This window comes from Callospermophilus lateralis, chromosome 12, assembly GCF_048772815.1.
Source record: "Callospermophilus lateralis isolate mCalLat2 chromosome 12, mCalLat2.hap1, whole genome shotgun sequence".
Classification (NCBI taxonomy): Eukaryota; Metazoa; Chordata; class Mammalia; order Rodentia; family Sciuridae; genus Callospermophilus; species Callospermophilus lateralis.
In genome coordinates this window covers 79155821-79181557 of record NC_135316.1, presented here as the reverse complement: position 1 = coordinate 79181557, position 25737 = coordinate 79155821, and the positions used below count along the sequence as shown (strand labels likewise).

Below are 25737 nucleotides of genomic sequence, written 5' to 3'. Positions count from 1 at the left end.
ACCTTCTGTGGCTCCAAGAAAGTGGAGAGCTGAGCCAGACAGGACCAGTGGACAGCCTGCGATTCCTCTGCCCCCACCTGCGGAAGACACCTGAGACTGTTCTGCCTGGGACACTTCACCCTGCCCTGCCCCTTTCCCTTCTCCCATTCCTCTGACATGTTTTTTGATAACATTGATTTTGGACAAATTGTATAATAAAATTTGTGTTGCAAAATTGAAAAGTGCTCTGACTCAAAGAAAGGAGGGTCCTCAGGGTGGGTCAGGTCCCACCAGCCATCATCTCCCAGGCCTGGACCACCGTGCCTCCCTCTCCAGTGTACTAGACTCCCTTGCCCTTAGAATAGATGGGGACTCACTTGTCTTGAGCCAGTGTAGAACATTCACTTGCTTTCACCTAGTACAGGCTGGCTTCTGTTGATCCCGTGTCCATGGAGTCTCCCAGTGTCCATGGAGTCTCTCCCATTGAGCCACTGTAGACATGACCTTTAGCTGGTGACCATGGTCAGGAGGAATACCTCCAAGAAGGCATGGAAGACCTCAGTGTTCCAGGGCATCATAATGATACTGTGTGTAGGGCAGGTAGGGAAGAGTTGGCCAGTACAGCAGTGGCTGGGTGCCTCAGCACCTGCCATGCAGCCGCCTCACTCAAAATTGTCATGACTGTTGCTAAAGATAAGGGACACGGAGTACTCAGGATTTCAGGACTGGAGGGTCAGTTCATCTTATGGATGCAATTATCCATTAAGGCAAGGTGCACCCACATGGATTTTCTCTTACCTTTGGATTCTATTACTAGGCTTGTCCAAGGTGACAGCTTGGGCACATGGTTTCTCTGACATGTGCACTGGGCTGGCACCAGGAGCTACACTGACACCAGCTTCCGGCTCTTGCCCTTTGGGGTCAGAAATATGTTAAACTGTCATCCTTGTGTAGAGGTCTGTAACCAAGAGGTCTGTCACCTCCTTGGTTACATTTATTTCTAATTTTTCTAATTTTTTGAAGTTATGGAACATTTTTGCAGCAGATTCATTATTGGAGTAAAGGAAATTGACTGTTATATGTGTTGATCTTCTATCCTGCTACTTTGGTAGCTACTTTGGTAATGTCTTTGTCTTACCTAATTGCTTTGGATACAGTTAATGGTCTCTGTTGAATCACAGTGGGGAGGGGAGAATGGACATGTTTTCCTTATTCCTGGTTTTAGAGTAAATGTTTTCAGTTTTTCTCCATTCAGAATAATGTTGGCCTTTGGTTTGTTATATATAGGCTTTAAGATGTTGAGGGAAGTTCCTTCTGTCCTTAATTTCTCTTGTTATAAAAATGAATGGGTAGTGGCCTTTGACAAATGCATCTTCTGCATCTATCAATGAAATCCTGTGATTCTTGTCCTGAATTCTAATTATTTGGTTTGTTACATTGATTTCTGCATGTTTTCAACTGATATTTGGATTATTTTTTTTCTCTATGACCTTGAGGTGTAACATTATTGGATTATTTTTTTTCTCTATGACCTTGAGGTGTAACATTAGTTAGCTCTATGGTATTGTGGGTATATTATAATTTTTTACAAAACAGTTAACAAAAATTATGACAGTGTGAAGAGAACTTAAATTTTTAACAATGGATTTCTATATTTAAAAAAAAAATTATATAAGTTGTCTTCCCTCTGTCACATAGATTTTTGTTATATCTCTATTCTGGTTTCTTTTCTACAATTCATTGGTCTTGTAAATGTGTAGCATTTAATGTTCAATTGTAGGTGCTGGAATTCCTTTATTATTCTTTATTATATTTCATCCATTATTATCTATGCAAGGAGTACTCTGTCTTTATTTGTGTTTCCTAACATTTGCTCCATCTCCTAAAACATGAATAGTCAAACAGATGTGATTAAAAAGTGAATTGCTTTGTCAATGAATGAAATATTTTATTGATAAAGACATCCATTTGATCCATTGTTTTTGAAATATTTTTAGTTCTAAATAATCTTTATGTCTTATCTAATGGTTAGAGAGCTTTGTTTAAATCCCCCAGTATTTTTTTGTATTTTGATCTATTTCCTTCTTTATATTGAGAAGAGTTTGCTTTCTGTATGCATAAGCACAGTTGTTTGGAGCATAAATATTTATAATCAGTATATCTTGTTGCTGGATTTTCCCCTCGTCAGTTTGAAGAAATCTTCTTTGTCTCCTCAAATTTTGACTTGAAGTCTACTTTGACATGAGAGGAGCTACCCCTGCTTCCTTGCTTTTCCCATTTTCATGCATATCTCTGTCTCTAAGGTGAGTGTCTTGTAGGCAACATGTTGATACTTGTTTTTTTAATCCAAACTGCCAATATGACTTTTGCTTTCATTATTATTATAGAAAGATGATTTTTATTTCCTGCCATTTCAACTATTTTTAATGCTAAATTCAAACTTGGTTATCCTTTAATGGGACTATTCTATTGTATTCATCTCTTTTATTTTTATGTATTTTCTCTGCATGAAATATTCCATCAAGGACATTTGGCAGTGCAGACTACATGGTTACAAATTATTTTTGTTTCTGCTTATTGGGAAGGATAATTTTACTGGTTATACTAATCCTGTTTGGAAGCTGTTTTTTTTTTCCCAAGACTTGGCATGTATCTTTCCATGCCCTCCTAGCTTTTAGGGTCTATGTTGAGATATCAGTTGAAATCCAAATGGGTTTACCTCTGAACGTGACCTGCTGTATTTTTCTTGTGGCTTTTAACACTCTAAGCTTCTTCTGTGTATTTGGCATTTTCATTATAATGTGTCTTGGAGAGAATGATTTTTGCTGGCGCCTATTTGGAATTCTATATGTGTCTTGAGTGTGGATTTCATCTTATTCCTAAGATTTAGAAATTTTTCTCATATTCATTGAGAAGATTGTGTATTTCTTTAGTTCACATTTCAGGAGTCTTCAACCACAATGATTCTTAGAGTCAAAATAAAGATGCAAAAAGCTGGTCTTTTTGCATCTTTATTTTGACTCTATTTTCAAAATGATGTACTTTGTTGTTTAGACCACACTGAAAATCTATTTTCAAAGTGGTCAAAGTGGTCTAATCTATTGGCAACATTTTCCCACTGAATTCTTACTCCAGTTTGTTTATTTAGTTTTCATTTTCTTCATTGGAAATTATCCAATTGAAAAGAATTAAAACTATACTTGGTGTGTTCTTTCATCACAAAGGACTGAAACTAGAAAAGAGTAAAACTTTGGAAAATAAGCACACTTCTATGTAACCTATGGATCAAGGAAGTCGAAAGGTGGACTAAGGGAAAGATCATTGGGTCATTAGGCAGGAGGAAATTACAAGACCATACCCATCAAGGATATGTACTTCATGACAAGCCCACAAAGTTGTATGATTGCAAGGATTGATGTAGAAATATCACATGACAAAATTTCTGAGAAAAGTAGGATTAGAGAGTGTTATGGTTTAAATCACATCTTCCAAAGCAATTGTTTAGGTTGTAATCCCCCACCTAGCAATCACGGCTCCCCCTAACAAATGACTGAATTATGATGTAACTACCACAAAGATGGTGTCATAAGGGAGTAGGTCAAGCTCTTGGTTTTGTATGACAGAGTCCTCATAAGGAGAGTGGGCAGGCTGCTCATTCAATGGCACTTTTGACCATATTTTTTATGTAAATTTTATTTATGACAGCAGAGCGCATTACAATTTTTATTACATATATAGAGCACAATTTTTCATATATATCCTTGTTTACAAAGTATATTCACACCAATTCCTGCCTTCCTTGATTTTGGATAGTAATGCTTACCACATTCCACCATCATTAATTACCTTATGATTACCTCATACCCCCTCCCTTCCCCTCCAACACCCTCTGCCCTATCTAGAGTTCATCATGTCTCCCATGCTCCCGCTCCCTACTGTTATAATGAGGGAAAGCTGAGTAACACAGTACCCCGATATTTTTTAAAGTCCTTTGCTTCCTAACTTGGTAAGAACATTTTCCATGTATTGATTGAATAATTATCTATATTGATCTTTAAAATTATTAATGTCCAATTTCCCTTTGGATCTCTATGTCTTTAGCTATATGATATATACTAAGTATACAGAAATTTGATTCATTTACATTTATGCAGGAGGACTGGATATCCTATTTCATCAATATAATTGAGAGATCCGATTTTAAAATGGACAACAAAGCATCAGGAGAATACTTCCTCAAATCCTGACTAATGGTAGGAGTGTGTGCATTGGTACTCACTAATCAATCCAGTAGGTAAATACAATTGCACTTTTTTCATTTGTCCATTAGTTATGCAATTCATCAGCCAATTTTTTTCCTAAATGAGAGAGCTCAAACTTTCTGAACCACCTCCCTTTTCTTCCTTGAGTGGTCCAGACATGATATGCACTTACTTGCTCTTAATTGAGGGCTTCCAGTCATGTTTCCAATAGCAAAGTGAAGCAAGAGAACTGGAATGTTTCTTCAGAACCACTGGCATTCTTTAATCATGTTGTCACAACAATAATTTTAAACATCAATCCTCTATAACTTAACAATACTTGCCCAGTTCAGGTGATGCAGAGATTATTTTGGATCCTGCTGAGATCCAAGATTTTGGCTTATTTATTGGATCTCATTTCCCAAAGTACTGCCACATGCCAGGCAGATGGAGCTGCAGAAGGCTGCAAATTTGGTTTCAGGCCTGGGTCAAGACAAGCCCTCCTGATATGGTTTATGTTAGACCCAGATCACAAGGCCAGGTGTTCTCTACTGTTGGGGTGAATTCATTCCTTTTCGGAGTCTTTTCATGCTAGAAACTTTGCTGTGACTGTATCAGTTCATTCCCACTGTTTCTCTAAGTTTGCAAACATGGGGTGAAAGGCACTGGATATTGTGATCTTTCCCTTTCCGAATGCACTCAGCTCCTTAGACTACCCCAAGTTTGACTCTCTAGGAGACACAAAACCCTTTTATAAGGCAAATAAATGCTTCTACCATGTGAATTGTCCGAAACAAGGTGTATCTGTTTCTGATTTGAGAAGAAGAAAGCTTCCATGTTGACTTTTGGCAGCTTGTTTTACTAAAAACTAAGCAAGCAAATTGCAAAGACATTTTGTTTTTAAAGTCAGAGCTGGTTAGTATAAATTCTGGTGATGACTTTATTCTTTTTATTGCTGAGTAATATTCCATTGTGTATGTATGCCATATTTTTTATCCATCCATCTATTGAAGGGCATCTAGGTTGCTTCCATATTTTAGCTATTGTGATAATCATATATTTCTGTCTAATCTATTTTCCATCTGTCCCTCTGTCTTTAGAGCTGAATATCTCCATCACCCTAAATCCTTGAAGTCGACATTTTGCAGATGCAGGGACTTTCTGCTGGTTTTGGAGTTTGTAGTTTCTTAAATAATAAGTTGTTATTCTTATTTTTCCCCTCCATTTTATTCATCTCCCTGTCAGACCAAAGTAGAGTATACAAAACAACAACTGAGTGAACAAGTGAAGAGCTGACAATGACACTTGGTGCCCAATGCCCGCTAAACTGTGATCACTGAAAGTAGGTGGCAGAAGTCCTGGCAGTTGCTGTAGTTTATGAAAACAAATGCCAGTTTAGTTGTGCTCTTTATCTTTGTTCCCATAGGCAGCTAGAACCTTGATCTTTCTCTACAACAGATAAATGATACAAATAATATGACTGAATTTCAAGTGTTCCTTTGGATCTACACCTAAAATTCATCATCTTAAATCAAAGGCAGTCCATTTTTGTTGTTGTCATTGTTAAATGAAGTGTTTCTTGTTTCCTTCATACAGTTCAGGTTTGCATAGATTCCCAAGACAGGGTGACTCTTGACCTACAAATGCCTATATGTGGTGCTCTCATTTCTGATATCCTCTTAAAGGTTTTAATTGCTAAGACAAGTCTATTTCTTAATGTTTGCTACTTGGTATTTTTTCCAAATATGTGTGTGCTAACCATTAGAACTTTATTCTATTCCAGAAACACTTTTATACTTTACAGGGTGAAAAGATGCATAGGGATGAACTCTATAATAATTTAGAATGCTATAAGTTGTTGGACTTTTAAGAGTTTGGTTCTCTGGAAAATGGTGTAAGTACTTAAACCATCCTCTTAGTGGTGGTCCACACCTGACCACTAAGGGTAGGTTAGGAGAACAGTTGCTGGGGATGCAGGTTCAGCCACCAGAGATGGTGCTTTATGACATCAGTGGAAATGAAAATTAAGCCATCATTTAACAGATAATTGGCCTTTCAAGGTCGGGAATGTGTAGGCATTTCAATGTTCTAATCAGAGCTCTTATCCCAAACTTATTTTTAGGGGAAGCCTCCTCTACTGGACAAGGACTCGAAGTTCAGTAGTTCAGCATGGAAAGCACCTAGAGGGGAAGAGGACAGTGCACTCTTCCTCCTGATTTGCTTCCCATGCAGCCTTTTGCCCCTGGATTCCCTTGCTCTGATTAACATGGTTTCCCTCACACTGACTCACTCCATTTTCAAAATCTCTACAGTTTCTTTCATGGCTGCCTCTGGAGCCATCCTCGGCACCCCTTCCTTGTCAGGTTGCCTTCCTGCTACAGTTGTCAACTCACTACTTGTGAATAAAGATCCCTTACAATTACTAATGTTAGATTTTCTTTTCACTTATAAGCTCAAAGTTTATATTTTATAGTTTAGCCTTCAAAAATTTCCATTCTGTGCAATTAAATGGATATGTGCAAATGTTTTCCTCTGTTTTTTTCTTTATTAAAATATTATTAGTTATACATGATGGTAGACAATGCAATTCATTTCATATTACACATATACAGCACAAGTTTTCAAGTCACAACTTGTACAAAAAGTATTTTCACACCATTGTTGTCTTTATTGTGTTAGGGTAATGATGTCTAACTCATTCCACTGTCTTTCCTACCCCCTTACCCCTTCCCCTCCCCTTTGACCTATCTAAAGTTCCTCCATTCCTCCCATGCTCCCCCCACCCATCACCATTTTGAGTCAGCACCCTCAAATCAAAGAAAACATTTGGCCTTTGTTTTTTTTTTTTGGCATTGGCTTCCTTCCCTTATCATTATATTCTCCAACTCCATCCATTTACTTGCAAATGCCATGATTTTATTCTCTTTTAATGCTGAGTAATGTTCCATTGTGTATACATGCCACATTTTCCCTATCCATACATCTATTGAAGGGCCTCTGGGTTGGTTCCCCAATTTATCTATTGTGAATTGTGCTGTTATAAACATTGATATGGCTGTGTCCCTGTAGTATGCTGTTTTTAAGTCCTTTGGCTATAAACCAAGGAGTGGCATAGCTGGGTCAAATGGTGGTTCCATTCCAAGTTTTGCAAGGAATCTCCACACTGCTTTCCAGATTGGCTGCAACAATTTGCAGTCCCAACAGCAATCTATTAGTGTGCCTTTTTCCCCACATCCTTTTCAACGTTTATTTTTGTTTGTATTCTTGATAGCTGCCATTCTGACCAGAGTGAGATGAAATGTTAGAGTAGTTTTGATTTGCATTTCTCTAATTACTAGAGATGTTGAACATTTGTTCATATATTTGTTGATTGTATATGTTCTTCTGAGAAGCATCTGTTCAGAATGAAATTATAGCATTTGCTAGTAAATGGATGGAACTGCAGATATCAAGCTAAGTGAAATAAGCCTATCCCAAAAAGCCAAAGGACAAATGTTCTCTCTGATGTTTGGATGCTAACTCACAACAAGGGATGGTGGGTAGGGGAAGAATAGAAGTTCATTTAATTAGACAAATGGGAGGGAAGAAAATGAGTGGGGATAGTAATAGGAAAGACAGTACAATAAATTGACATAACTTACTTGTGTTCATACATAAGTACATCACCAGTGTCACTTCACATCATGTAAAACTACAAGAATGGGATCCTAACTAGAATAACTTATATTCTGTGTATGTATAATATATCAAAGTACTCTACTATCACGTATATCCATAAAGAACAAATAAAAACAATAAAAAGTACTATAAAGAAAGATAAAATTACTTGATGTGTAATTTGCCTCATTTGTTTTAGTTTATATTTTGTAAGTCTCACTTCTTAAGCCCAATTTAACACTTAAAGTCTATTTCGTTCACTGCCACTGCCATACCTCATCTTTCCATTATCTATAGCTTTCTGCTCAGCATATTGTCTCTTTGCATTTGGTTCATTTACTTTCAGGGACTCTATGTGATTATTTAAAAGATATTTTTCTTGTAAAAATTTTTAAAGCTATTCTTTTTTCTCCATCAATTTGAATGAAGCTTCAGATCTCTGGTTCCTTTATATAAACATCCTTTCAAAATGTAATGTCCTTCATATGACAAAATCATATTCTGTGTAAAACCAAACACTTATTTCTTGGAATGGAAAAAGGGGATCAAAACATGGCTAAGTTAAAACTTTGTAACTTAGGTTTCAAATCGTTCATTTGTATGTCTGTATACTTTTTACTTTGTTTCTTGGAGTATAACATCTGTTTAAACTTTAATTCATTCACTCATTCAACAGTTTTTTTCTTGGATGCCTCTAATGGGCTGTACAACAGAGATTTGTTTATATTCTAGTAGAAGAGGAAGAGCAAGAACTAACTTAAAAGTGATACATTATATCATGCATTTTGACAATATTTCTATGTTACCACTACGTTTATGTGACAACATACATGGAAGAAGCAGCACAAGTAGAATGAAGTAGAAAATGATTGAATAATGGGATGGGATAGGGTTTACTGAAATACTAAATAAGGTCACTTGTGTAGAGCTTTCCAGAAGAAAACATTTGAGTAGAGATTTTAAGGAAGAAAGAAATTAGATAAATAATCAAATGTTTTGCCAGATTATAACACAAGTAGTCTGTAGTCCAACTTCTGATAGGGCCCTTATATCCTTCTGAAAGCTCATGAGCCAGGTCTGCATTTCTGTCGGTATTCTGATCATCTGAACACCAGAATCCCTGTTCAACTCTTCTTACAATAATCTAAAGCTTTTCCAGCTCACTATTACAAAGTCTTACAAAGTCTTTGTGGGTCAAAGGTTTCTGAACCATACAATCAGTTTATTCAGAGGAACGTCCCCACTTCTCACTACACAAATGTCTGATTCTGTTAGCTTTTTTTTTTAAAATCAAACCTTCATATTTCTATACTTCAAATATTTCCACACTAAAAATAGATGTACTCTCAACAGTGAGATTTCACTCTAACCAAAGCCTCTGATAAAAACAAACTAGAGGATGGGCATATGATCCCAAGGGCTCAGTCCATAGATGGCCAACTCCAATTCTCTGGGTCCAAGGTGAGTCAGTACACTATGAGGGAAAGGCCCAGTGGAGGAAAGCTGTTCCTCTCATGGCAGTGAGAAAGCAGAGAGACAGGAAGGGATCACAGAAAAGCAGGAGCTCTCCTGGCATGACCACAGTGACCTAGCTCCTCCAGCCGCACCCCACCTGCCCTCAGTTACACCCTGAACTGAAACTTGGACACTCCAGTTAGGTTATAGGCTCCACATTCCAATAATTTTATCACTATTTCTGCATGGATATAGGAGTGTGGGGGTCGGGGGACTTATGCCCAAAGTATAACACACTGTAAGCCTATGTACTCTGTTTACTGAGGCTGAACGATCACACATTCAAGCCCAGCCTGAGCAACTTAGCAAAATTTTGACTCAAAATAAATATATAAATAAATAAGTGGCTGGGGATGTACCTCAGTGTTAGAGAATTTGACTGATATGTTTGAGACCCTGGGATCAATCACCAGTATGTCCCCTCAGCCAAATAAATAAATAAATGCTTGAGGGATTGAGGTCAAAACTTCTTCCCCTTTCATCATGTGAGGATATGGCCACAAAATGTTCTGACCTTGAACTGGGAGAAGTGAAATACTACCAATTAATTACCCATTCCAAGGTATTTTATTACAGCAGCAGGAAGAGACTCCTTCATCTGGGAAGACCTCCATTTCTTCTCTCTGTGGGAAGGACACTTTTGCCAGTTTTAGGATTCTTGGCGCCCATATTTCGTTTTTAATCACTTTGAATATATCAACCCACTCTTTTTTGAATTCCAGAGTTTCCAATGAGAATTCCCCAGCAGGACTATATGGGGCAATTAGGATGAAGCCTTCCTCCCTCTTAGCCCCATAGGTGTTAAGACTGTGCTTAGGGAACAGATCATGTTGTTTCAGTATCATAATGGGAGCCAAGTGCTATTATATTTTGACACCAATGATTTGGAAGAAAAAGAAATTGAATACCTTGAGTGTAGATATGATAAGGTCTTCAGAAGCCCAGAATTATTAGAAATGTTTAGAATTGAAATGACAAGTCCTTTGAATTTGTAAACAAGTAAATATCAGTCTCCATAACCAACTGAACCAAATATATATATATATGTATGTCTGGAGTCCATTTGTATTCTTGTTGTGACATGGAAACAGTTCTGGAGGCCCCAAAGGGAGATGACCACTGAGGGTTTAGACCAGGCATGGTTGGTCCTTTTCTTGCTCTTTCCTCACAAGGAGCCATTGTGAGGAAGCTTCAAACAGCGGGTATATAAGAAAGTGGCCAGGGCTGGGTTTTTGTCCACAAGTACAGGAAGCTCTTGGTGGTGACCTGTCGGACTCCCAGATAGATAGTGCGTTTGGTGGTTGGTGGTTGGTATTTGGTGGTTGGTGGTTGGTGGTTGGTGGTTGGTGGTGCTGTGGTGTTTGGCTTTTGGTTTTTTGATTTGGGTTTGTTATTTTGCTTTGTTTTTGGTTTTTGGTTTTGCTTTGTTGTTTTGGCTTGTTATTTTGTTTTTAAGCTAGCATCCTTAGTTGGTGTTCCTGCTTAGGATGTTTAGCCCGAGTAGTGAGAGTAGTGAGAGTAGTGTAGCAGCACTGCAGGTGCCAGGTTCCTGCAGTGTGGCAGCCTTCATGGAGCACTATGAGTTCATGAAGGTCATCGGGCGTGGTGGGTATGGCCAGGTGAGCCTAGCCCTCCATCGCCTCTCAGGGGCACAGGTGGCAGTGAAAGCCCTGGCACTGGAAGTGCAGAACATTCCAGCCTTCAACGAACCCCAGATAATGATGAGTCTGGAGCACCCCAACGTGGTCCAGCTGTTTCACGTGATTGGCACCGAGAGCACCGTCTACATGGTGATGGAGCACGTAGGTGGGGGACAACTGCTTGAGCACATCAGACGTGGCATGCAGGTGGAGGAGGTCCGGAGGGTTTTCAGGCAGATCGTGTGTGCCGTGGGCTACCTCCATGACCAGGGCATCGTGCACCGAGACCTGAAGCCAGAGAACATCATGCTGGATACCAGAGGCACCGTCAAGCTGATCGACTTTGGTGCCGCCACGTGGTTCAGGGCTGGGGAGAAGCTGAGGCGGATCTGGGGCACACTCCCATACCTTGCCCCTGAAGGTGTCTTGCGGCACGAGTATGAGGGACCCCCGGTGGACGTCTGGAGCCTGGGGGTCATCTTGTATTTTATGTTGACACGGAGCCTCCCATTTGACTCCACGTCCTATGAGGACCTGCTGATGCGGATCACTCACGCAAGGTACGATGTCCCTGACTCAGTGCCTGTCAGAGCCCGAAGGCTCATCCACAGCATACTGACTGTGCAGCCCCCGAAGCGGCCCACAGTCAAGCAAATCTCTCGGCACCCATGGCTGAAGCAGGGTGGGGAGCGTGTACCCCAACAGCATAGTGAGGCTCTTCCCAAACACCCAGACCCCCAAATAATGGCGCTCCTGGTTGACAATGGTCTCGATCCATACCAAACCTGGGTGTCTGTGGCCAAGAGAAAGTTTGATGCAAGGATGGCCAACTACTTGATTCTGCAGCACCAGAAAAGCCAGCGGGTAGAGTGCATGTACCCAGGGAAGCCTGTGCCTCGCAGGGTTAGGCTTTCCTCTTGTCCTGCGGGCCTTTCCCGTGGCCCTGTGCTCCCAAGGAGGAGCACGAGTGAGCCTGCCCTTCAAGCCTTGCCCTTGCCCCATAAGCACCAGCTGCCCGAGGAAGCCAAACAGCCAGGGCAGGTGGGCATCAGAAGGGCCAGCCTGCCTGCTCTTCCTCTGGACTTGCAGCCTGCTGAGGCCCCGCCTCCTGACGAAGCCTCCCAGTCTGACTCGGTGTCCTACTTGCCCAACCGCTGGAAGCGCCTGCTCAGGTTAGTAGAGACCGTCCGCAGCAGTTCGGCCCAAGATGTAGCCCCAGAGGAACCCCGAGAACCCAGGAAGAGCTGGACTAGGAGGATCCTTAACTGTGTCCAAAGACTGTGCTGTTGCATGCCACGTGCCCGCAATAGAGTGTTTCCAAGGGTTCGCAGGAGAAGCGAGCCGGAGCCGGAGCCGGATCAGTAGACCTTCTGTGGCTCCAAGAAAGTGGAGAGCTGAGCCAGACAGGACCAGTGGACAGCCTGCGATTCCTCTGCCCCCACCTGCAGAAGACACCAGAGACTGTTCTGCCTGGGACACTTCACCCTGCCCTGCCCCTTTCCCTTCTCCCATTCCTCTGACATGTTTTTTGATAACATTGATTTTGGACAAATTGTATAATAAAATTTGTGTTGCAAAATTGAAAAGTGCTCTGACTCAAAGAAAGGAGGGTCCTCAGGGTGGGTCAGGTCCCACCAGCCATCATCTCCCAGGCCTGGACCACCGTGCCTCCCTCTCCAGTGTACTGGACTGCCTTGCCCTTAGAATAGATGGCGACTCACTTGTCTTGAGCCAGTGTAGAACATTCACTTGCTTTCACCTAGTACAGGCTGGCTTCTGTTGATCCCGTGTCCATGGAGTCTCCCAGTGTCCATGGAGTCTCTCCCATTGAGCCACTGTAGACATGACCTTTAGCTGGTGACCATGGTCAGGAGGAATACCTCCAAGAAGGCATGGAAGACCTCAGTGTTCCAGGGCATCATAATGATACTGTGTGTAGGGCAGGTAGGGAAGAGTTGGCCAGTACAGCAGTGGCTGGGTGCCTCAGCACCTGCCATGCAGCCGCCTCACTCAAAATTGTCATGACTGTTGCTAAAGATAAGGGACACGGAGTACTCCGGATTTCAGGACTGGAGGGTCAGTTCATCTTATGGATGCAATTATGCATTAAGGCAAGGTGCACCCACATGGATTTTCTCTTACCTTTGGATTCTATTACTAGGCTTGTCCAAGGTGACAGCTTGGGCACATGGTTTCTCTCACATGTGCACTGGGCTGGCACCAGGAGCTACACTGACACCAGCTTCCGGCTCTTGCCCTTTGGGGTCAGAAATTTTTGCTATGTTAAACTGTCATCCTTGTGTAGAGGTCTGTAACCAAGAGGTCTGTCACCTCCTTGGTTACATTTATTTCTAATTTTTCTAATTTTTTGAAGTTATGGAACATTTTTGCAGCAGATTCATTATTGGAGTAAAGGAAATTGACTGTTATATGTGTTGATCTTCTATCCTGCTACTTTGGTAGCTACTTTGGTAATGTCTTTGTCTTACCTAATTGCTTTGGATACAGTTAATGGTCTCTATTGAATCATAGTGGGGAGGGGAGAATGGACATGTTTTCCTTATTCCTGGTTTTAGAGTAAATGTTTTCAGTTTTTCTCCATTCAGAATAATGTTGGCCTTTGGTTTGTTATATATAGGCTTTAAGATGTTGAGGGAAGTTCCTTCTGTCCTTAATTTCTCTTGTTATAAAAATGAATGGGTAGTGGCCTTTGACAAATGCATCTTCTGCATCTATCAATGTAATCCTATGATTCTTGTCCTGAATTCTAATTATGTGGTTTGTTACATTGATTTCTGCATGTCTTCAACTGATATTTGGATTATTTTTTTTCTCTATGACCTTGAGGTGTAACATTATTGGATTATTTTCTCTATGACCTTGAGGTGTAACATTAGTTAGCTCTATGGTATTGTGGGTATATTATAAATTTTTATAAAAAAGTTAACAAAAATCTATGACTGTGAAGAGAAATTAAATTTTTAACAATGGGTTTCTATAATTTTAAAAAAATATAAGTTGTCTTCACTCTGTCACATAGATTTTTGTTATATCTCTATTCTGATTTCTTTCTAAGGTTTCTTTTCTACAATTCATTTCTCTTGTAAATGTGTAGCATTTAATGTTCAATTGTAGGTGCTGGAATTCCTTTATTATTCCTTTATTATATTTCATCCATTATTATCTATGCAAGGATAACTCTGTCTTTATTTGTGTTTCCTAACATTTGCTCCATCTCCTAAAATATGAATAGTCAAACAGATGTGATTAAAAAGTGAATTGCTTTGTCAATGAATGAAATATTTTATTGATAAAGACATCCATTTGATTCATTGTTTTTGAAATATTTTTAGTTCTAAATAATCTTTATGTCTTATCTAATGGTTAGAGAGCTTTGTTTAAATCCCCCAGTATTTTTTGTATTTTGATCTATTTCCTTCTTTATATTGAGAAGAGTTTGCTTTCTGTATGCATAAGCACAGTTGTTTGGAGCATAAATATTTATAATCAGTATATCTTGTTGCTGGATTTTCCCCTCGTCAGTTTGAAGAAATCTTCTTTGTCTCCTCAAATTTTGACTTGAAGTCTACTTTGACATGAGAGGAGCTACCCCTGCTTCCTTGCTTTTCCCATTTTCATGCATATCTCTGTCTCTAAGGTGTCTTGTAGGCAACATGTTGATACTTGTTTTTTTAATCCAAACTGCCAATATGATTTTTGCTTTCATTATTATTATAGAAAGATGATTTTTATTTCCTGCCATTTCAATTTATTTCTAATGCTAAATTCAAACTTGGTTATCCTTTAATGGGATTATTCTATTGTATTCATCTCTTTTATTTTTATGTATTTTCTCTGCATGAAATACTCCATCAAGGACATTTGGCAGTGCAGACTACATGGTTACAAATTATTTTTGTTTCTGCTTATTGGGAAGGATAATTTTACTGGTTATACTAATCCTGTTTGGAATCGGTTTTTTTTTCCAAGACTTGGCATTTATCTTTCCATGCCCTCCTAGCTTTTAGGGTCTATGTTGAGATATCAGTTGAAATCCAAATGGGTTTACCTCTGAATGTGACCTGCTGTATTTTTCTTGTGGCTTTTAACACTCTAAGCTTCTTCTGTGTATTTGGCATTTTCATTATAATGTGTCTTGGAGAGAATGATTTTTGCTGGCGCCTATTTGGAATTCTATATGTGTCTTGAGTGTGGATTTCATCTTATTCCTAAGATTTAGAAATTTTTCTCATATTCATTGAGAAGATGGTATATTTCTTTAGTTCACATTTCAGGAGTCTTCAACCACAATGATTCTTAAATTTGTTACATTCTGCTAATGGTCTTTTTGCATCTTTATTTTGACTCTATTTTCAAAATGATGTACTTTGTTGTTTAGACCACACTGAAAATCTATTTTCAAAGTGGTCAAAGTGGTCTAATCTATTGGCAACATTTTCCCACTGAATTCTTACTCCAGTTTATTTAGTTTTCATTTTCTTCATTGGAAATTATCCAATTGAAAAGAATTAAAACTATACTTGGTGTGTTCTTTCAGCACAAAGGACTGAAACTAGAAAAGAGTAAAACTTTGGAAAATAAGCACACTTCTATGTAACCTATGGATCAAGGAAGTCGAAAGGTGGACTAAGGGAAAGATCATTGGGTCATTAGGCAGGAGGAATTTACAAGACCGTACCCATCAAGGATATGTACTTCATGACAAGCCCACAAAGTTGTATGATTGCAAGAATTGATGTAGAAATATCACATGACAAAATTTCTGAGAAAAGTAGGATTAGAGAGTGTTATGGGTTAAATTATGTCTTCCAAAGCAATTGTTTAGGTTGTAATCCCCCACCTAGCAATCACGGCTCCCCCTAACAAATGACTGAATTATGATGTAACTACCACAAAAATGGTGTCATAAGGGAGTAGGTCAAGCTCTTGGTTTTGTATGACAGAGTCAGAGAGTGGGCAGGCTGCTCATTCAATGGCACTTTTGACCATATTTTTTATGTAAATTTTATTTATGACAGATAGAGCGCATGACAATTTTTATTACATATATAGAGCACAATTTTCCATATATATCATTGTTTCCAAAGTATATTCACACCAATTCCTGCCTTCCTTGATTTTGGATAGTAATGCTTACCACATTCCACCATCATTAATTACCTTATGATTACCTCATACCCCCTCCCTTCCCCTCCAACACCCTCTGCCCTATCTAGAGTTCATCATGTCTCCCATGCTCCTGCTCCCTACTGTTATAATGAGGGAAAGCTGAGTAACACAGTACCCCGATATTTTTTAAAGTCCTTTGCTTCCTAACTTGGTAAGAACATTTTCCATGTATTGATTGAATAATTATCTATATTGATCTTTAAAATTATTAATGTCCAATTCCCTTTGGATCTCTATGTCTTTAGCTATATGATATATACTAAGTATACAGAAATTTGATTCATTTACATTTATGCAGGAGGACTGGATATCCTATTTCATCAATATAATTGAGAGATCTGATTTTAAAATGGACAACAAAGCATCAGGAGAATACTTCCTCAAATCCTGACTAATGGTAGGAGTGTGTGCATTGGTACTCACTAATCAATCCAGTAGGTAAATACAATTGCACTTTTTTCATTTGTCCATTAGTTATGCAATTCATCAGCCAATTTTTTTTCCTAAATGAGAGAGCTCAAACTTTCTGAACCACCTCCCTTTTCTTCCTTGAGTGGTCCAGACATGATATGCACTTACTTGCTCTTAATTGAGGGCTTCCAGTCATGTTTCCAATAGCAAAGTGAAGCAAGAGAACTGGAATGTTTCTTCAGAACCACTGGCATTCTTTAATCATGTTGTCACAACAATAATTTTAAACATCAATCCTCTATAACTTAACAATACTTGCCCAGTTCAGGTGATGCAGAGATTATTTTGGATCCTGCTGAGATCCAAGATTTTGGCTTATTTATTGGATCTCATTTCCCAAAGTACTGCCACATGCCAGGCAGATGGAGCTGCAGAAGGCTGCAAATTTGGTTTCAGGCCTGGGTCAAGACAAGCCCTCCTGATATGGTTTATGTTAGACCCAGATCACAAGGCCAGGTGTTCTCTACTGTTGGGGTGAATTCATTCCTTTTCGGAGTCTTTTCATGCTAGAAACTTTGCTGTGACTGTATCAGTTCATTCCCACTGTTTCTCTAAGTTTGCAAACATGGGGTGAAAGGCACTGGATATTGTGATCTTTCCCTTTCCGAATGCACTCAGCTCCTTAGACTACCCCAAGTTTGACTCTCTAGGAGACACAAAACCCTTTTATAAGGCAAATAAATGCTTCTACCATGTGAATTGTCCGAAACAAGGTGTTTCTATTTCTGATTTGAGAAGAAGAAAGCTTCCATGTTGACTTTTGGCAGCTTGTTTTACTAAAAAATAAGCAACAATGTTTCTTCTTATTGATAACTTTGATAAGAATGATATAAGCTAATTGCAAAGAGATTTTTGTTTTTAAAGTCAGAGCGGTTTAGTATAAATTCTGGTGAATACTTTATTCTTTTTATTGCTGAGTAATATTCCATTTGGTATGTATGCCACATTTCTTATCCATCCATCTATTGAAGGGCATCTAGGTTGCTTCCATATTTTATCTATTGTGATAATCATATATTTCTGTCAAATCTATTGTCCATCTGTCCCTCTGTCTTTAGAGCTGAATATCTCCATCACCCTAAATCCTTGAAGTCGACATTTTGCAGATGCAGGGACTTTCTGCTGGTTTTGGAGTTTGTAGTTTCTTAAATGATAAGTTGTTATTCTTATTTTTCCCCTCCATTTTATTCATCTCCCTGTCAGACCACAGTAGAGAATTCAAAACAACAACTGAGTGAACAAGTGAAGAGCTGACAATGACACTTGGTGCCCAATGCCCGCTAAACTGTGATCACTGAAAGTAGGTGGCAGAAGTCTTGGCAGTTGCTGTAGTTTATGAAAACAAATGCCAGTTTAGTTGTGCTCTTTATCTTTGTTCCCATAGGCAGCTAGAACCTTGATCTTTCTCTACAACAGATAAATGATACAAATAATATGACTGAATTTCAAGTGTTCCTTTGGATCTACACCTATAATTCATTATCTTCTTAAATCAAAGGCAGTCTTTTTTTTTGTTAAATGAAGTGTTTCTTGTTTTCTTCATACAGTTCAGGTTTGCATAGATTCCCAAGACAGGGTGACTCTTGACCTACAAATGCCTATATGTGGTGCACTCATTTCTGATATCCTCTTAAAGGTTTTAATTGCTGAGACAAGTCTTTTTCTTAATGTTTGCTACTTGGTATTTTTTCCAAATATGTGTGTGCTAACCATTAGAACTTTATTCTATTCCAGAAACACTTTTATACTTTACAGGGTGAAAAGATGCATAGGGATGAACTCTATAATAGTTTAGAATGCTATAAGTTGTTGGACTTTTAAGAGTTTGGTTCTCTGGAAAATGGTGTGAGTTTTTAAACCATCCTCTTAGTAGTGGTCCACACCTGACCACTAAGGGCAGGTTAGGAGAACAGTTGCTGGGGATGCAGATTCAGCCACCAGAGATGGTGCTTTATGACATCAGTGGAAATGAAAATTAAGCCATCATTTAACAGATAATTGGCCTTTCAAGGTCAGGAATGTGTAGGCATTTCAATGTTCTAATCAGAGCTCTTATCCCAAACTTATATTTAGGGGACGCCTCCTCTACTGGACAAGGTCTCGAAGTTCAGCAGTTCAGCATGGAAAGCACCTAGAGGGGAAGAGGACAGTGCACTCTTCCTCCTGATTTGCTTACCATGCAGCCTTTTGCCCCTGGATTCCCTTGCTCTGATTAACATGGTTTCCCTCACACTGACTCACTCCATTTTCAAAATCTCTACAGTTTCTTTCATGGCTGCCTCTGGAGCCATCCTCGGCACCCCTTCCTTGTCTGGTTGCCTTCCTGCTACAGTTGTCGACTCACTACTTGTGAATAAAGATCCCTTACAATTACTAATGTTAGATTTTCTTTTCACTTATAAGCTCAAAGTTTATATTTTATAGTTTAGCCTTTGAAACTTTCCATTCTGTGTAATTAAATGGATATGTGCAAATGTTTTCCCTCTGTTTTTTTTCTTTATTAAAATATTATTAGTTATACATGATGGTAGACAATGCAATTCATTTCATATTACACATATACAGCACAAGTTTTCAAGTCACTACTTGTACAAAAAGTATTTTCACACCATTGTTGTCTTTATTGTGTTAGGGTAATGATGTCTAACTCATTCCACTGTCTTTCCTACCCCCTTACCCCCTCCCCCTCCCCTTTGCCCTATCTAAAGTTCCTCCATTCCTCCCATGCTCCCCCCACCCATCACCATTTTGAGTCAGCACCCTCAAATCAAAGAAAACATTTGGCCTTTGGTTTTTTTTTTTGGCATGGCTTCCTTCCCTTAGCATTATATTCTCCTACTCCATCCATTTACTTGCAAATGCCATGATTTTATTCTGTTTTAATGCTGAGTAATGTTCCATTGTATTATATACACCAAAGTTTCCCCTTCCATTCATGTACTGAATGGCCTCTGGGTTGGTTCCACAATTTAGCTATTGTGAATTGTGCTGTAATAAACATTGAGATGGCTGTGTCCCTGTAGTATGCTGTTTTTAAGTCCTTTGGCTATAAACCAAGGAGTGGCATAGCTAGGTCAAATGGTGGTTCCATTCCAAGTTTTGCAAGGAATCTCCACACTGTTTTCCAGATTGGCTGCAACAATTTGCAGTCCCACCAGCAATGTATTAGTGTGCCCTTTTCCCCACATCCTTTTCAACATTTATTTTTGTTTGTATTCTTCATAGCTGCCATTCTGACTGGAGAGAGATGAAATGTTAGAGTAGTTTTGATTTGCATTTCTCTAATTACTAGAGATGTTGCACATTTGTTCATATATTTGTTGACTGTATATGTTCTTCTGAGACTCTTCTGTTCAGTTCCTTGGCCCACTTAGTGATTGGATTATTTGTCTTTTGGTCTTAAGGTATTTGAGTGCTTTATATATTATAGAGATTAGTGTTCTATCTGATGGGTGCATATAGGCTTTAGGATGCTTCCAACAAGAAACTGGGATATTGCTGCTTCTATCAAAGGACAACAGAACTGATAAGACATCACCAAGGTCTCTGAGGCCCTGGCTGCACCGTGCCTATGAGATTCTCTACTAGAGATTCTAACAGTTATCCAATTGCTGAGGTAACAGGGAGTCTTGCATGGGCTTGCCTATCTTTTGTTTCTACTACTAACAGCCAACAAGAATGATTCCCCTCTCACTAGTCATATAATCTAATACCTCCATGTTCTCACATCCTACTTGATAAATATCTCAGCCAACCCTCCAGTCCCCCTTCCACCATCAAAAACTGTAAATCATTATGCAAACTAATTGACTATATGATAGAAGATTACCGAACTCATCATTTCTGATTTTGGTGAAAGAACTGCAAATGTAAATATAAAAGCTGATATAAGGCGTACAATGAGTGCTGTAATATTGATCTTTCCCTTAAGTAGGAGGTATTGGTAACCTGTAGGGAAACTGTAAGACAATAGGGCAGAAGCTGTAATACCTTGGGTCTACACTGGAAGAGAATTAGACACATTGACATCAAGAAAAACCAAGGGAGGAAGGTACTCCAAACAAACCAAGATGCTACAAACAATAGGATCCATAAGTAGTATGGTAGTTGAAATGTCAGAGAAGCAGTTTAGAATATACATGAATAAAATGATTTAAAAATTAAAGAATGATGTAAGAGAGCATATGCAGGCAGGCAAAAATTGGTTACTCCAACAAAGAGATAAGAGAACAAATACAGGCGACCATTGATCATAACAACAAAGAGATAAATGAGCAAATGCAAGTTGCAATGGATTTATTTCAGAAAAGGATAGAGATATTGAAAGCAAACAAACAAACAGAAATTACTGAAATGAAAGAAACAATAAGCCAATTAAAAAACTCAATAGATAGCATCACCAACACACTAGATCCTATGGAAGACAGGACCTGAGACAATAAAGACAAAATATACAAACTTGAAAATACAGTTGATCTCACAGTGAAGATGGTAAGAAACCATGAACAGAATATCCAAGAATTATAGAATACCATCCAAAGACCAAATTTAAGATTTATTGGGTTAGAGGAAGGTTCAGAGATTCAAACCAAGGGAATGCACAATCTCTTCAAAGAAATAATATGAGAAAATTTCCCAAGCATGAAGAAAGAATTGGAGAATCAAATACAAGAGGCCTGTAGAAGGAGTCATGGTTGTGAATCAGTGGTAGAGTGCTCATCTAGCATGTGTGAGGCCCTGGGTTTGATCCTCACCACCACATAAAAATAAATAAAATAAAGGTATTTTAAAAAGATGTAAGCATAATAAAAAAAGAGCCTATAGGACACCAAAGGTACAAAATTACAACAAATCTACACCAAGTCACATTAAAATGAACAAGCCTAGCATACAGATTGAGGATATAATTTTAAAGGCCACAAGAGAGAAAAATCAGATAACCTATAAGGAAAGACCAATTCAGATCTCAGCAGATTTTTCAACACAGACTCTCAAAGCCAGGAGATCCTGGAACAACATATTCCAAGCATTAAAAGATAATCTTATATCTGACATTTGTATTTCTTCTAATTGGGAATTTTCTTACTAAAAATGATATTAGAAAAAATAAATGGGATAATATCAAACTAAAAAGTTTCTTCACCTCAAAGGAAACCATCAAGAACATGAACAGAAAGCCTACAGAATGAAAGAAAATCTTTGCAACCTGCACCTCAGATAGAACACTAATCTTCAGAATATACAAAGAATTAAAAAAAAAAAAAAAAACGTAACACCAAGAAAACAATCACCCAATGAATAAATGAGCAAAGGAACTGAACAAGCACTTCACTGAAGGAATGATTGGTGAAGAAATATATGAAAAAAATATTCAGCATCTCTAGCCATTAGGGATATGCAAATCAAAACCACATGGAGATTCCATCTCACTCCAGTCAGAATGGCAATGATCAAGAATACAAGTAACAATAAATGTGGGAGAGGATAAGAAAAAAAGTTTTATTTATACATTGCTGCTGGGACTGCAAATTGGGGTAACCATTAGAAAAAGCAAAATGGAGATTCCTGAGAAATCTTGAAATGGAACCACCATTTGACCCAGTTATCCCACTACTCAGTACATACTAAGATGACTTAAAGTCAGCATACCATAGGGAAGCAGCCACATCAATCTTTATGGAGCTCACCTAACAATAAACATGCTATGGAGCCCAGCTAGGTGCTCTTCAACAGATGAATGGCTAAAGAAAATGTGGTATTAATAAAAAAATGAAATAATATTCAGCCATAAAGAAGAATGAAATTATAGCATTTGCTAGTAAATGGATGGAACTGAAGATATCAAGCTAAGTGAAATAAGGTAATCGCCAAAAGCCAAAGGCCAAAAGTTCTCTCTAATGTTTGGATGCTAACTCACAACAAGGGATGGTGGGTAGAAGTTTATTGAATTAGACAAAGGGGAGGGAAGAAAAGGAATGGGGATAGGACTAGGAAAGACAGTACAATGAATTCACATAACTTACTTATGTTCATACATAAATACATGACCAGTGTCACTTCACATCATGTACAACTGCAAGAATGGGATCCTAACTAGAATAACTTATATTCTGTGCATGTATAATATATCAAAGTGTACTCGACCATCACCTATATCTATAAAGAACAAATAAAAACATTAAAAATATTATAAAAAAGATACAATTACTTGATGTATATTTTGCCTCATTTGTTTTAGTTTATATTTTGTAAGTCTCACTTCTTAAGCCCAATTTAACACTTAAAGTCTAATTTGTTCACTGCCACTGCCATACCTCATCTTTCCATTATCTATAGCTTTCTGCTCAGGATATTGTCTCTTTGCATTTAGTTCATTTACTTTCAGGGAGTCTATGAGATGATTTATAAGATATTTTTCTTCTAAAATTTTTTTAAAGCTATTCTTTTTTCTCCATCAATTTGAATGATGCATCGGATCTCTGGTTCCTTTATATAAACATCCTTTCAAAATGTAATGTCCTTCATATGACAAAATCATATTCTGTGTAAAATCAAACACTTATTTCTTGGAATGGAAAAAGGGGGATAAAACATGGCTAAGTTAAAACTTTGTAACTTAGGTTTCAAATCGTTCATTTGTATGTCTGTATACTTTTTACTTTGTTTCTTGGAGTATAACATCTGTTTAAACTTTCATTCATTCACTCATTCAACAATTTTTTTTCTTGGATGCCTCTAAAGGGCTGTACAATAAAGATTTGTTTATATTCTAGTGGAAGAGGAAGAGCAAGAACTAACTTAAAAGTGATACATTATATCATGCATTTTGACAATATTTCCATGTGACCACTACGTTTATGTGACAACATACATGGAAGAAGCAGCACAAGTAGAATGAAGTAGAAAATGATTGAATAATGGGATGGGATAGGGTTTACTGAAATACTAAATAAGGTCACTTGTGTAGAGCTTTCCAGAAGAAAACATTTGAGATTTTAAGGAAGAAAGAAATTAGATAAATAATCAAATGTTCTGCCAGATTATAACACAAGTAGTCTGTAGTCCAACTTCTGATAGGGTCCTTATTTCCTTCTGAAAGCTCAGGAGCCAGGTCTGCATATCTGTTGGCATTCTGGTCATCTGAACACCAGAATACCTGTTCAACTCTTCTTACAATAATCTAAAGCTTTTCCAGCTCACTATTACAAAGCCTTACAAAGTCTTTGTGGGCCAAAGGTTTTTGACCCATACAATCAGTTTATTCAGAGGAACAGAGGAACGTCCCCACTTCTCACTACACAAATGTCTATTCTGTTAGCTTTTTTTAAAAAATCAAACCTTCATATTTGTATACTTCAAATATTTCCACACTAAAAATAGATGTACTCTCAACAGTGAGATTTCACTCTAACCAAAGCCTCTGATAAAAAACAACTAGAGGATGGGCATATGATCCCAAGGGCTCAGTCCACAGATGGCCAACTCCAATTCTCTGGGTCCAAGGTGAGTCAGTACACTATGAGGGAAAGGCCCAGTGGAGGAAAGCTGTTCCTCTCATGGCAGTGAGAAAGCAGAGAGACAGGAAGGGATCACAGAAAAGCAGGAGCTCTCCTGGCATGACCACAGTGACCTAGCTCCTCCAGCTGCAACCCACCTGCCCGCAGTTACACCCTGAACTGAAACTTGGACACTCCAGTTAGGTTATAGGCTCCACATTCCAATAATTTTATCACTATTTCTGCATGAATATAGGAGTGTGGGGGTGGGGGGACTTATGACCAAAGTATAACAGACTGTAAGCCTATGTACTCTGTTTACTGAGGCTGAACGATCACACATTCAAGCCCAGCCTGAGCAACTTAGCAAAATTTTGTCTCAAAATAAATATATAAATAAATAAGTGGCTGGGGATGTACCTCAGTGTTAGAGAATTTGACTGATATGTTTGAGACCCTGGGATCAATCACCAGTATGTCCTCTCAGCCAAATAAATTAATAAATGCTTGAGGGATTGAGTTCAAAACTTCTTCCCCTTTCATCATGTGAGGATATGGCCACAAAATGTTCTGACCTGGAACTGGGAAAAGTGAAATACTACCAATTAATTACCCATTGCAAGGTATATTATTACAGCAGCAGGAAGAGACTCCTTCATCTGGGAAGACCTCCATTTCTTCTCTCTGTGGGAAGGACACTTTTGCCAGTTTTAGGATTCTTGGCGTCCATATTTTGTTTTTTATCACTCTGAAAATATCAACCAACTCTTTTTTGAATTCCAAAGTTTCCAATGAGAATTCCCCAGCAGGACTATATGGGGCAATTAGGATGAAGCCTTCCTCCCTCTTAGCCCCATAGGTGTTAAGACTGTGCTTAGGGAACAGATCATGTTGTTTCAGTATCATAATGGGAGCCAAGTGCTATTATATTTTGACACCAATGATTTGGAAGAAAAAGAAATTGAATACCTTGAGTGTAGATATGATAAGGTCTTCAGAAGCCCAGAATTATTAGAAATGTTTAGAATTGAAATGACAAGTCCTTTGAATTTGTAAACAAGTAAATATCAGTCTCCATAACCAACTGAACCAAATATATATATATATGTATGTCTGGAGTCCATTTGTATTCTTGTTGTGACATGGAAACAGTTCTGGAGGCCCCAAAGGGAGATGACCACTGAGGGTTTAGACCAGGCATGGTTGGTCCTTTTCTTGCTCTTTCCTCACAAGGAGCCATTGTGAGGAAGCTTCAAACAGCGGGTATATAAGAAAGTGGCCAGGGCTGGGTTTTTGTCCACAAGTACAGGAAGCTCTTGGTGGTGACCTGTCGGACTCCCAGATAGTTAGTGCGTTTGGTGGTTGGTGGTTGGTATTCGGTGGTTGGTGGTTGGTGGTTGGTGGTTGGTGGTGCTGTGGTGTTTGGCTTTTGGTTTTTTGATTTGGGTTTGTTATTTTGCTTTGTTTTTGGTTTTTGGTTTTGCTTTGTTGTTTTGGCTTGTTATTTTGTTTTTAAGCTAGCATCCTTAGTTGGTGTTCCTGCTTAGG

At 38.6% G+C, this 25737-nt stretch overlaps 1 protein-coding gene across 1 annotated transcript; it reads left to right on the top strand.

The window, feature by feature from the left end:
- Nucleotides 1-10879: 10879 nt before the first annotated feature.
- Nucleotides 10880-12397, top strand: LOC143411471 (sperm motility kinase 2B-like). Its single transcript, XM_076872246.1, has one exon. The coding sequence runs from the start codon at nt 10880-10882 to the stop codon at nt 12395-12397; it is 1518 nt and encodes a 505-aa protein (XP_076728361.1).
- The last annotated feature ends 13340 nt before the right edge of the window (nt 12398-25737 follow it).